This window comes from Neomonachus schauinslandi, chromosome 5, assembly GCF_002201575.2.
Source record: "Neomonachus schauinslandi chromosome 5, ASM220157v2, whole genome shotgun sequence".
Taxonomy (NCBI): domain Eukaryota; kingdom Metazoa; phylum Chordata; class Mammalia; order Carnivora; family Phocidae; genus Neomonachus; species Neomonachus schauinslandi.
This window is the reverse complement of record NC_058407.1, coordinates 121191522-121203428: the sequence shown is the minus strand read 5'-3', so window position 1 is coordinate 121203428 and position 11907 is coordinate 121191522. Positions and strand designations below refer to the sequence as shown.

Genomic DNA, 11907 nt, shown 5'->3' with positions numbered 1-11907 from the left:
GAGCCAAAGGCAGATGCTTAACGACTGAGCCACCCAGGCTCCCCGAAAGTTAAAGTTATATAACAGATACTAACTTAGCTCTAGATGCTACATTACTAAGTTATCTATTGTTGCAAGGGAAAACAAAACAAAACAAAACAAAACAAAATAAAACACTTCTCTAGCAGGGCTATTTGGAAAGCATTTAGTTCAAAGATTTGCTGGACATAAGGGTAAAATTTCCTAAAATGAAATTATCTTTTAAGTTACAAAAAAACTCGCTAATGTTATAATTAGAATAATTACATATGAGCTTCCTCTATCTCAAAGAGAGAAGGGATGAATCAGACTTCAAAATTCTATTCCAGGGTACACATATATTTAATTCTACAGCTTATTGTATTCATATATAAATTTTCTTTTTTTTTAAGATTTTATTTATTTATTTGCCAGAAAGAGAGAGAGCAAGAGAGTGTGAGAGTACAAGCAGGGGGAGCGGCAGAGGCAGAGGGAGAAGCTGACTCCCCGCTGAGCAAGGAGCCCCATGCAGGGCTCGATCCCAGCACCCTGGGCTCATGACCTGAGCTGAAGGCAGACATTTAACCTTCTGAGCCACCCAGGCATCCCTTATATCTAAATTTTCTTTTCTCAGATGGTTATTATTTCTTTCTCTGTTCTCTACCTTTTATGTTTGCTACACTGCAATTTGTGTGCATTTAAGGCAGGCCTTTTTGTAATACTCCCCCTAATGAACTAGCATGTTGTGAGGATTTCCAGCCAGTGCTGGGGCCGTGTGCTCTCCCAGGAGAGGCCTTTCCCCCAGTCTCTCTCTCCAGCCTCAAGGACTGCCCCCTCCACCATCCCCAGCCCCTCACAGAGGGAGCTGAGCTGGCCCAGAGTCCCCTTCACACCTTCTCCTGGGATCATAAATTTTATGGAAATGGAAACATTGGGAATTTTGACCTAAAATATTCTTTGTCACATGTATCCACTTAAGCATCTTTTCTTGTTTCTTTCTTTTTTTTTTAAACAGACACTAAGCAATTTTTGATATATAATGAAGATCACAAGCGCTGCGTGGAAGCATTAAGTCCCAGTGCAGTCCAAACAGCAGTTTGCAACCAGGACAATGAGGCGCAGAAATTCCGATGGGTGTCTGAATCCCGGATTATGAGTGTTGCTTTTAAATTATGTTTGGGGGTGCCATCAAAAACGGATTGGGTTGCTGTCACTCTATATGCCTGTGACCCAAAGAGCGAATTTCAGAAATGGGAGTGCAAAAATGACACACTTTTGGGGATCAAGGGAGAAGATTTATTTTTTAACTATGGCAATAAACAAGAAAAGAATATTATGCTCTACAAGGGTTCTGGTTTATGGAGCAGATGGAAAATCTATGGAACCACAGATGATTTATGCTCTAGAGGTTATGAAGGTAAGAAGCATGGAATGTCTTGACTTTCTGTCCAATTTTTCTCATCTTCTTAGTTGGAACCTAATTCAAGAAAATAAGCATATTCTTGTTTAGTCTGTGCTAGAATTATTAATTGATTATGTTTGTGTTTTAAACTATTCTGTGTTCTATGAGAAAATGACAGTGAATAAGTATAGTAAAAAGTCCTGAATGATATTTTAGCTGTTTATAATTAATGGAATGACTGCTTTGTGTGTGTGTGTGTGTGTGCGCGCGTGTGTGTGTGTGTGTGTAACTTTTGCTAAAGTTTTTTTTTAAACTATGGATTACAATTTTTATTTTTATTTATTTATTTATTTTTTTGAGATTCTTGTGGCCTCTTTTTTTTTATTTTTTTTATTTTTTAAAAAGATTTTATTGGGGCTCCTGGGTGGCTCAGTTGGTTGGGCGACTGCCTTCGGCTCAGGTCATGATTCTGGAGTCCCGGGATCGAGTCCCGCATCGGGGGTCCCTGCTCAGCAGGGAGTCTGCTTCTCCCTCTGACCCCCCTCCCTCTCATGCTCTCTGTCTCTCATTCTCTCTCTCTCAAATAAATAAATAAAATCTTAAAAAAAAAAAGATTTTATTTATTTTTTGACACAGATAGCGAGAGCAGGAACACAAGCAGGGGGAGTGGGAGAGGGAGAAGCAGACTTCTTGCAGAGCAGGGAGCCTGATGCGGGGCTCAATCCCAGGACCCTGGGACCATGACCTGAGCCGAAGGCAGATGCTTAATGACGGAGCCACCCAGGCACCCCTATGGATTACAATTTTTAGAAATGAATTCAGAGTGCCTAAAATGAAATCTTGGCATTCCATGATCTTTTAAGTTTCTCAGTGTTTCTCTGTCACTTTATGGGTATTAAAAGACTATAATAATCAGGGAGCGCCTGGGTGGCTTAGTCGTTAAGCGTCTGCCTTCAGCTCGGATCATGATCCCAGGGTCCTGGGATCTAGCCCCGCATCGGGCTCCCTGCTAGGCAGGAAGCCTGCTTCTCCCTCTCCCACTCCCCCTGCTTGTATTCCCTCTCTCGCTGTGTCTCTCTGTCAAATAAATAAATAAAATCGTTAAAAAAAAAAAAAAAAAGAGGGGCACCTGGGTGGCTCAGTCGGTTGAGCGGCTGCCTTCGGCTCAGGTCATGATCCCAGGTTCCTGGGATCGAGCCCCGCCTAGGGCTCCCTGCTCAGTGGAGAGTCTGCTTCTCCCTCTCTCTCTGCCTACTTGTGCTCTCTCTCTATCTCTCTGTCAAGTAAATAAATAAATAAAATCTTTAAAAAAAAAGTATAATAATCAGAAGATTAGAAAAGCTAAGAAATTGGCCTGTAAATTAACATGCAACATAGTCAGCTATTTTAGAAAGTGGTTGCACCTGTGGAGCAGAAAATAATTTTATATGAAGTTGGTTCCATAAGCTCTAGAAGGTTAAATAAAACCAGAGTATTTAGTTTTCTCTTATCTTGGCCAAATTTCATTCTCTGGTGGCTGCGCAGAGACAACACAAACAAAACAGAACTTGAAGCCTTTTACAAAGCCTCCTTGTGTCAGATGATGTTATAACCACATTCCAGGTTTGGACACTTAGTCATTTGGAAGTGTTATCAAGAACAACCTCAAGGTCAGAGGAAGAGACTGCCATTTGGGATAAGAGATTACCTGTTTCCAAAATTACTATGTTACTGAGGCTACAAAGTTTGGTTGAACCTAGTTGTCATAGCTAATCAGAGCTTGGGAGTTTAGATCTTTGTGAGGCCATAATTTGTCAGCTTTCCATTTTCCTTCATTATGAAGAGGAGGAATAGTACGCATTGAAGAGTGAGATGAAGAGTTCAGAAAGAGGCTATTTTGAGGCATTTATTGAACATAATGAAGATTTAGAAGTTATAGGCGAGGCAGCCTAAGTAGAGTAACCTTTCAGGAGAAACTTGATGGAAAACTTTAGCAGGAAAAGAGTGAACCAAACTTGACTGAGTCAAATTCCACAGGTGGGACAGTAGTCCCAATTGAGGGATTCAAAACAAGGAAGATTGGTGCTAAGACATTGGACTTCTTATTTTATTTAAAAATACATCACTGAAGTTACATAGACCCCATCCCTAATCCCCACCACCCTTTGTGTTTTCCCGCTTATTTGAGAAGAATATGCATAGGGTTTAGGATAGCGGTTCTCAAACTGTAATATGTTTAAGGATCACCAGGAAAGCTTGTTAAAAGTGAAGATACCAAAGTTCCCCTCCCACCTAGAAGCTAAATTGGGACATGGGGGAAGGGGGGAAAGTTCTAAGAATCTATTGAGTTATTTCTATGAGCACTTGGGTAGTTGGATGAAGCTGGTCCATTGACCATATTTTGCCTGCTCCCCAAGTCTCTCTCAGTACTTAAGATTTTCCTGCTTGAAGATCTAGCCCTTCAGAGTGATCTTGGAATCTACTCATTGGATTACACATTCGATCAGAAGACAATGTAGAGAGGGTCTATGTAGAGTCTGTCTCTCTAAAGAAAACTTGAGGAAGACAACTGGCCGGGGCCAGGGATTATTTTAGAATACTACTAGAATCAGAATTGTAGACTTAGAAGCATCTGAGTGTTGTCTGAGAGTTTGGACCACAGAGGAAGAACAATCGACTGCAGTTACATGACTTGTCAGTAAAGTCGCTGGAATGGAACTTGGTTCTTTTGGCCTCATCAGGGCTTTGTTAAATAAATCGGGTTACTCCTAAAAAGGCCATTTCTGACTGAGAACTATAAATCCAGCACTGAAAATTTCTTGGCTAATTTAATGAACAGTATAACTAGCCCTGAGGTGGTCTTAATAGGTTTTCTTCATATGAAGGAACAGAAACCCCAGTGATTAAGAGTGGCATAATTATATCTAAATCCAGCATGTTCCTTATACAATATATAATTTGGGAAACCGGTTCTGTAACGTAATGGGACAAAAGCTAGAATTGCATTTTGAAGTTCCTAACAACTAGCTAATCAATGAAAAAGTAATTTTGCAGTAAATGAAAATAAGCCTAGCTTGTCAGGAGGATTGGTAAGTACAGTGAGGAAAGAGAAAGGAAAGGGTAAGGAACTTAACGTGCATTATGATTTTAATATATGTTAGGTATTGTGCTATATGTTTTACAAACTTTATATTGTCTAAATTGGATTTTGAGGTGTCGTTTAGGGACTTTTTAAAGTCACAGAATCTACAAAATTTAACTAAGGAAAGAGTATTTTTATCTAGGACAAATTCTGAATATCAGCTGGTGGTAAGAGGCAAAATACTTCCCTATAGAAGGTTATTGTTTCCCCAGGCATGTCCCTACAGAGACAGAGACACTAAACATTTTGGAGGATGTGGTTAAGGGAGTGGTGTGGTTGTCAGCGGAGATATGAGCCTCTCTAATTCTTTGGCTTAAGCCAAACCATAGTCAATGATGATTTTTTATTTGTTTCAATTTTCTCTTCTAGGTAAACCCAGAGCTTCTCATTTTGCTCTGTCTGAATTCAGTTTTAAGAAAGACAAATATTGATTGTCAATGGTATCCAATGGCTTTGAGTGCTTCCTTTCCATGATGTGGATTAGAGGATTATGTCCAAATTCTGACCCTTTCTCATTGTCATTGTGGAGGGACTCCAGTAGAGGCTGGCTTGACAGGAAGTGGTAGGAGGGGACTAAACTTTTGGCTACATGTTTGAGTCACACAGCGGTAATGCTATTTTTCATTCTAGAGATTCAATCATTCTGTAATTCCAAGAAAGAGGAAGAATTGCCTCTTCTCTGTTTCGGGGGAAATGCAGAAGTCAAGGCGGGTATTAGTAGAACTGACTACTTTTCCCTCACACGAGGAAAGAGGAAAATCTGTCCTAAAAGAGCAGAAATGAGGTGGCACTAGAGTTGTTCCTAACAGAGACTGCTGTGTATACTCAGCAAAAGACGGGGGTAGAGAGAGAAAGGAAAGAGAAAAGAATTCCCCGTGTGGGGACCTCAAATGTGGTCAGAAGAGTAAGACTCCATTCTTTCGACATCCTTCTTATTTAATGGAAAGCCACCGACCAGAAGATTGACTGACATTCTAAGTGCAATCAATATGTCTCTTCTAGACATGTACACGCTGCTGGGCAATGCCAACGGGGCAACGTGCGCCTTTCCATTCAAGTTTGAAAACAAGTGGTATGCAGATTGTACAAGTGCTGGGCGATCAGATGGATGGCTCTGGTGTGGGACCACAGCAGACTATGACGCGGACAAGCTATTTGGATATTGTCCCTTGAAATGTAAGTAGTGTGGTCACCGAGAAGGGTTTGCTACATTTAGTACAGCACCGTGGCGATAATACCGTGTGTTTATTGAGGCCGTTTTCCCCCTCAAAGTTATTTCCCATTTATTAACTTGTCACACTCCACCACAACCCTGTGCAGATGTCATTGTCCCCACTTTGCAACGGAGAAGGTGATCCATATTGGCTGAAGACCAGACACAGATCTGACGCTCAGCCCTGGGCTGCATCACATGACCCCTTTATTTCCACCAACTGTTTCTTACCTTCAGGTTTTACTGCTAAGACTGTAGGGCAAATTATACTGCATATGATACAATATATACTGAATACCCCCCCCCCCCGGGGATTTACCTTTATTAAACCATAGGTCCATAGATCAAAAATAAAACTTAAACAATGCCATAGACATGTGGTTTGATACAACAAAAGAGATGGGAGGAGCTCCTGACTTTTTGCCAAAGTAATGAAAAGGGTTCCTTTTTCTGAGAGTGATAGTAATGAATAGTAATGATAGTGAATTTAATTTAAGAATGATATCATTTAATTTAACATAGCTCTGAATCAAATGGAAGTGGATTATTTTTATGCTTGAAGGGATTTTTAAAATGAAAACATATTATTGCAGTAATAACAAAATAAGTGGCTTTTCATGATACTGATGGGAAGCAGGCAGAACAGAAGAATTCTCCTGTGTTCTTTCCACACTCAAGAATCTGTAAAGAGGGCGCCTGGGTGGCTCAGTTGGTTAAGCGACTGCCTTCGGCTCAGGTCATGATCCTGGAGTCCCAGGATCAAGTCCCGCATCGGGCTCCCTGCTTGGCGGGGAGTCTGCTTCTCCCTCTGACCCTCCTCCGTATCAGGCTCTCTGTTTCTCATTCTCTCTCTCTCAAATAAATAAATAAAATCTTTAAAAAAAAAAAGAATCTGTAAAGAGGGACACCTGAGTGGCTCAGTCGGTTAAGCATCTGCCTTCGTTCGGCTCAGGTCATGATCCCAGGGTCCTGGGATGGAGCCAACGTTGGGCTCCCTGCTCAGCGGTGAGCCTGCTGTGCCCTCTGCCTCTCCCCCTGCTCATGCTCTTACTTGCTCATTCTCTCTCTCAAATAAATAAAATCTTAAAAAAAAAATCTGTAGAGAAACGGTATAGCAGGTTTGGGTGCGGTGGAGGGGTGGGTGGAGGAGGGCATCAGCCTTGGGAGGCAGGCTGGGACTGAAGAAGGAGGCAAGGGAGGGGTCCTTTCACTTTCCCTGTTACCCCACATTCTCAGTCTGTGGCCAGCTATGCCCTTCCCTTTCTACCCCCTAATTTCTTGCTCCCTGACCACTTGCCCTTCAGACTACGGATCACAGCAGCTCCCGTTTTGTGCTATTACTCAGAACTCTTTCTCCTGCTGACCTGCAGAGGGGTGGGTGCGGGGGGAGAATCTGGGTGCAGATGAAGTCTGGGATGGTTGCAAGGCCACCTGAATTGTAATAGCGTTGCTTACAACTGAATTTTGGGGACCACACATCCACACACAATCACATTATTCCAAGCATTATTGTGAAATAATTCACAAAAATATTTTAGTGTCTTGAAGTAAATCCCAAAGTCTAAGAATTATACTTATTTCTCTTTTGATTTATAATCCCACTTAAAATAAATTTGATTATTCAGCTCCATATATTATTGTAATTCTGTTCTGTGTGCTGTTCCTATGTTCTGGGTGAATATCTACAAAAACAGTCTTCCCATTCATGGCGACATTGCTCTCCTGTTCTTGGGTGAAATAATTATATTTGCCTCTCTTATAACAACTCTTAAAGGTCTGATTCCTGTGAAAGGTTTATAGAGGTCTGACCACTATATTAGATGTCTTTTTGTCAGAATCGAGCTATTTTTTTTCCCTTAAGATGAAGCAATACTTATTTTCCAATGATTGAGGAGTGTCTTTCACCTTTACTTAGTAGGAATTGTATTTTCTAAATCTGTTATTATGGAGTTTCTTGGGGGTGTGGATTTCGTGGGTCTAACTATAGCATCTTGCACTTAAGTGGTATTGATGAAGGAGTTGTTGGATATATGTGTGATTTAATCAATCATTAAATGGAAGACAAATGGCTAGTCACTAATCACACACACAAAAAAAACCCACAAAAAAAAAATCTCACAACCTTGGGATCCTGAGTATTCTCTTAAATAACCTTTTAGTCTTATAACTTCTAATTTATGTCTTCAAAGCCTATATACTATATATAGTGTATATATATATATGTATATAAATTTAAATATATATAATTTAGCTATATATATACATAGTTAAATGTAAAAGTAAAATAACTATGGGGAATAAAAAGTTGTTTGATTTCAACGTGCATTAAAAATTTAAAGCACATTTTATACATTTTATGCCTTTCTTAAAGGGCTTTGTGATTTCCCAATCTACTTCATTTTCCTTACTTTGTGTTCCTTTCAAAAGAACACTATTTTATATTAGCCTTAAACTAGCAGGCTTAATACAGGAAGATGAGCTACCAGTTATTGACCTAGTGACATTTTAATAATTTCACTCTTCATTGTCCTTTGCATTGTTTATTGTAATGTTTTCCTTCTGTTTAGACATTTATTTTGAAGTATCATGAGAACAGGAAAAGGAAAAGACCCTTTCTCTCAGTTCTCCATAGCTTGCAACTTTAGCTTTCCACATTAGTTATGCTGGTTTACTGCAGGAATTTGAACAATCCAGGGAGGTGTAGAGATAGCAAACCTATACATTCATTGAGAAATCGATTTTAATTCCTTGATCTAAAGTGCAAAATATACTTTCTTTAAATGAAGAGAAGAGTCAAATAGCATTTCCTTCTTTGGTCATGTATATCCCTCTCCTCCATTCCTGGGCAAAAAAATAACCCTCCCCCCTTTTTTGTGTGTGTCTGTGTCTCACATTTTCTATCATATTAGACCTCCAAATTCCTAAAAATATGTATTTAAAACATCTCCATCTTCAAATAGCCCTCAAATCAGTCTCATTTGAGTGATCTCACTTAATGTGGAGAAGAATCCTTTTGGATATGGAACTAGTAAGATCTCAGATCACGATCATTTAAATTGAACATTATACCAATTCAAATTTATTTTTATGTAAATATATAGCAATTTTATAATGAAAACATCTTAGAAATTTCTATGTTGTTGCCTGAATGGAATTTTGATTTATTTTTTCCTCTTTGATGTGCCATGGAACCACAAGTTTCATATCATAGTATGTGGTGTGTGATGAAAAAGGTCACATACAAAGGTTCATGCCATAGGTTATATGCTTACGGGAAACTGGCCAACTTCTTGGCAAGTTGAACACTTATCAGAAAATCTGAGCAGTTACATGATTCCTTCTTTTCTTCACAAGTAAGTGAAGAAATTATTGCTCCCTAGGATTTGTAGGTAGAATTTTATATTGTTAAAAAGAGAAAAGGGACATTTTTATAACACAAAGCACACAGAAATACTTGATTTGTTGACTCATTTCCCAAACACCTTATAGGGAACACACTATAAATAATATTTATCCGTCAATACTATTGGCCTTTCATAAGGTATAACTAAGTTTATAGAGTGTATTGGGAATCATAAAATAGCAAAGGCAAAAATAAGCTCAAAGAATTATTTTTTACTCTGAAGGAAGAAAAACTAACAATCAGCTTCTTCGATTGCCTAGGGCCACACAGATTTAATACATCCTAGAGGTGGGAAAATGAGGCTTAAGAACTAAGAACAAAGCAGTAGTGAGTGACGGTGCCTGGATGTAGGTCCGGGTTAGCCTGGTTGGTGGTAGAGTCCATGACTTTGCCTTCTAACGCCCATGCCTTTGGTCTAAAAAGACCCAACTAGAATGTGCAGGCAAAATATCCGCTTATTGAGAGAAGATTTATACATCCTCTTTACCCTATATTTTTTTCTAGATTAAGGAATTTGGGCTGACATCCCTATTCTTAGTATTTGCATTTGCCTCACTTCCCAACTCAATTGATCCCAAACATCCCAACACAAAAGTAGGGAGACAATGCCTCTCTTTCCTTTCTTAGGCATGTGAAAAGAATGAGATGCCAGTCGATCTTTTGAAAACTCCCCCTCTTCATCAGAAGAGCGAAGAAAATCTCATAGGCACTTCAAAAATAAGTAAAAGAAAAGAAAAGAAAACAAATACACTTCAGGCAGAAATGCTACTAGAATCGTTTAAGAAATATTTTTCCCTGAAAGTCTCTTCTATGCCTAACGTAGCCAATCGCATTTGACTTCTTTTATAGTCGAGGGCAGTGAAAGCTTATGGAATAAAGACCCGCTGACTGGCATTTCCTACCAGATAAACTCCAAATCTGCTTTAACTTGGCACCAGGCGAGGAGAAGCTGCCAGCAACAGAGTGCTGAACTCTTGAGTATCACGGAGATTCACGAGCAAACGTACCTGACAGGTAATGACGGGAAAAGAAAAGAAAGTTGTAAGTAAGATTGTGATGATTTTATTTCTGTTTAGTTTAGCTTAGAAGCAGATGGCACATGTGATTATAGACATCAGGATAGAGTCAGTCCTGAACAGATGTTACAAAGGGTGGGGCGGTGGGGTGGGAATGTGCCCCTGAATGGCAAATAGGTTTTGTCTCAGGAGCCAGCTTTCTTCCATCAGTTGTAACAGTCTCCAGAAGGATTCTGAGACTTGATCTGGGCTCAGAGTAGAAAATGTCACAATCCGTAGGTGATGTTCTTGGACACGGCAAGGGGACCATGACAGTCAGGTATTACAGGTCTAACCTGAAGCCAAAGTTTTTGCATCAGCATCACGGAAGTCAAAAAGGAGAAAAGGAAGTAAAAGCTCTTACCACGAGCAGGGGCGAGTCAAGAGCAGCTCAGAAACCACGTCCTTTTGGCTTCCTGTCTCTCAAACTCCCAGGCTGTACAGGATTTCAGGACTAATTGGTATTCTTTCCATGACGTGTTTGCTTTTTAAGCATTTGTTCTCGTAGGCTTGTGAAGATGGAAAGAACGAATGTTTGCTTGAGATGAAAGTATTTGTTGTAGCTTCTGAGATCCATACTTGGGAAACAGAGATTAGGAGCAGAAATGAGCAGGGAGAAAAAGCATCCTCAGGCCCCTGTTCCAGAATTCCCTTCCTCCAGTTCACCCTGACGCTGCTACCAGATTAATAGAGCTCTGATCCTATGACTTACCATGTTCAAAAACCCTTAGTGGCTTATTTCCTATCAAATAATTAAGAAAACACCTTTGCCTGGCATTCAGAGGCTGTTGTCTGTTCCCTGAATGCTATTCCCCTTCATGCATTTTGCAATCTTAACAGAAGAGTTTTGGCTTTTTCATCTTTATCTAATACTTTCTCCCATGCCATTCCTTGTACCTGGAATTCCCAAAATTTCATACAGCTGAAGTGCAATCTTAACCATTTCTATCTGCATTTCTCTTATTTGTTTACTACCTTTATAATAGCTACATACATTTATGTCCCACTTCCCCTACAAGACTAGAAATGCATTCATTTGTTATTTTTTGTTCATTCATTCATTCATTCATTCAACATGGTGGCTGGTATATGTGTGTGAGGTATTGTGCTAGGTCCTAGGGACACAATGGTGACCAAAGCCAGTCCTGTCCTGTCTACAAGGAGCTTAAAGTCCAGTGGGGAAAACAGACATACACAAGAAAACAAACAGATAAATACAAATTTTAGTAAGTACCATGAACAAAGCAAATGGAAGGCTGTGTGGAGAATGGATTATAGGGGCAAATGGCTGAAAATCGGGAATGTCTTATGAGTATTTATGCTCCCCAACCCCCAAAGAGATTCACATGGAACCTTCCAAGGAAGAGAGTCTCAACGAATGTTTGCTGACTGACAAATGATGGTGGAGCCCAATGAAAAGAATTATTTAGAAATTCAGCCTCATGTGTGGACAGGTGGTCAGTTTATGGCAAGAAGACAGTGCCGTGGTTCTTCAATGTGAAGGTGCTTATTAATCACTGGGGAGCTTTGTTAAAATGAAGATGCGTGGGCACAAACTCGAGAGATGCTGGATCAGTAGAGGTGACATGGGGCCCAGGAAGCTGCATATTGTCCACCTTCCAGGTGCTTCTGGGGCAAGTGGTTGAGGGAGCACCATGTTAGCACCTGCAGCATCAGCGCTGCCTACACATTCCAATCGACTAGACCCCAGGCAGC

The 11907-nt window shown here is 40.1% G+C and overlaps 1 protein-coding gene across 1 annotated transcript in view; it reads left to right on the top strand.

The window, feature by feature from the left end:
* Nucleotides 1-1008: 1008 nt before the first annotated feature.
* The window catches only part of MRC1 (mannose receptor C-type 1), a gene marked incomplete at its 5' end in the record, with an annotated part of 96315 nt that continues 85416 nt past the window's right edge, over nucleotides 1009-11907 (top strand). The window contains 3 exons of the mRNA XM_021696744.1: nucleotides 1009-1414; nucleotides 5523-5696; nucleotides 9986-10150. Coding sequence (XP_021552419.1) covers nucleotides 1009-1414; nucleotides 5523-5696; nucleotides 9986-10150 — 745 coding nt within the window. The remainder of the gene's footprint in view (nucleotides 1415-5522; nucleotides 5697-9985; nucleotides 10151-11907) is intronic.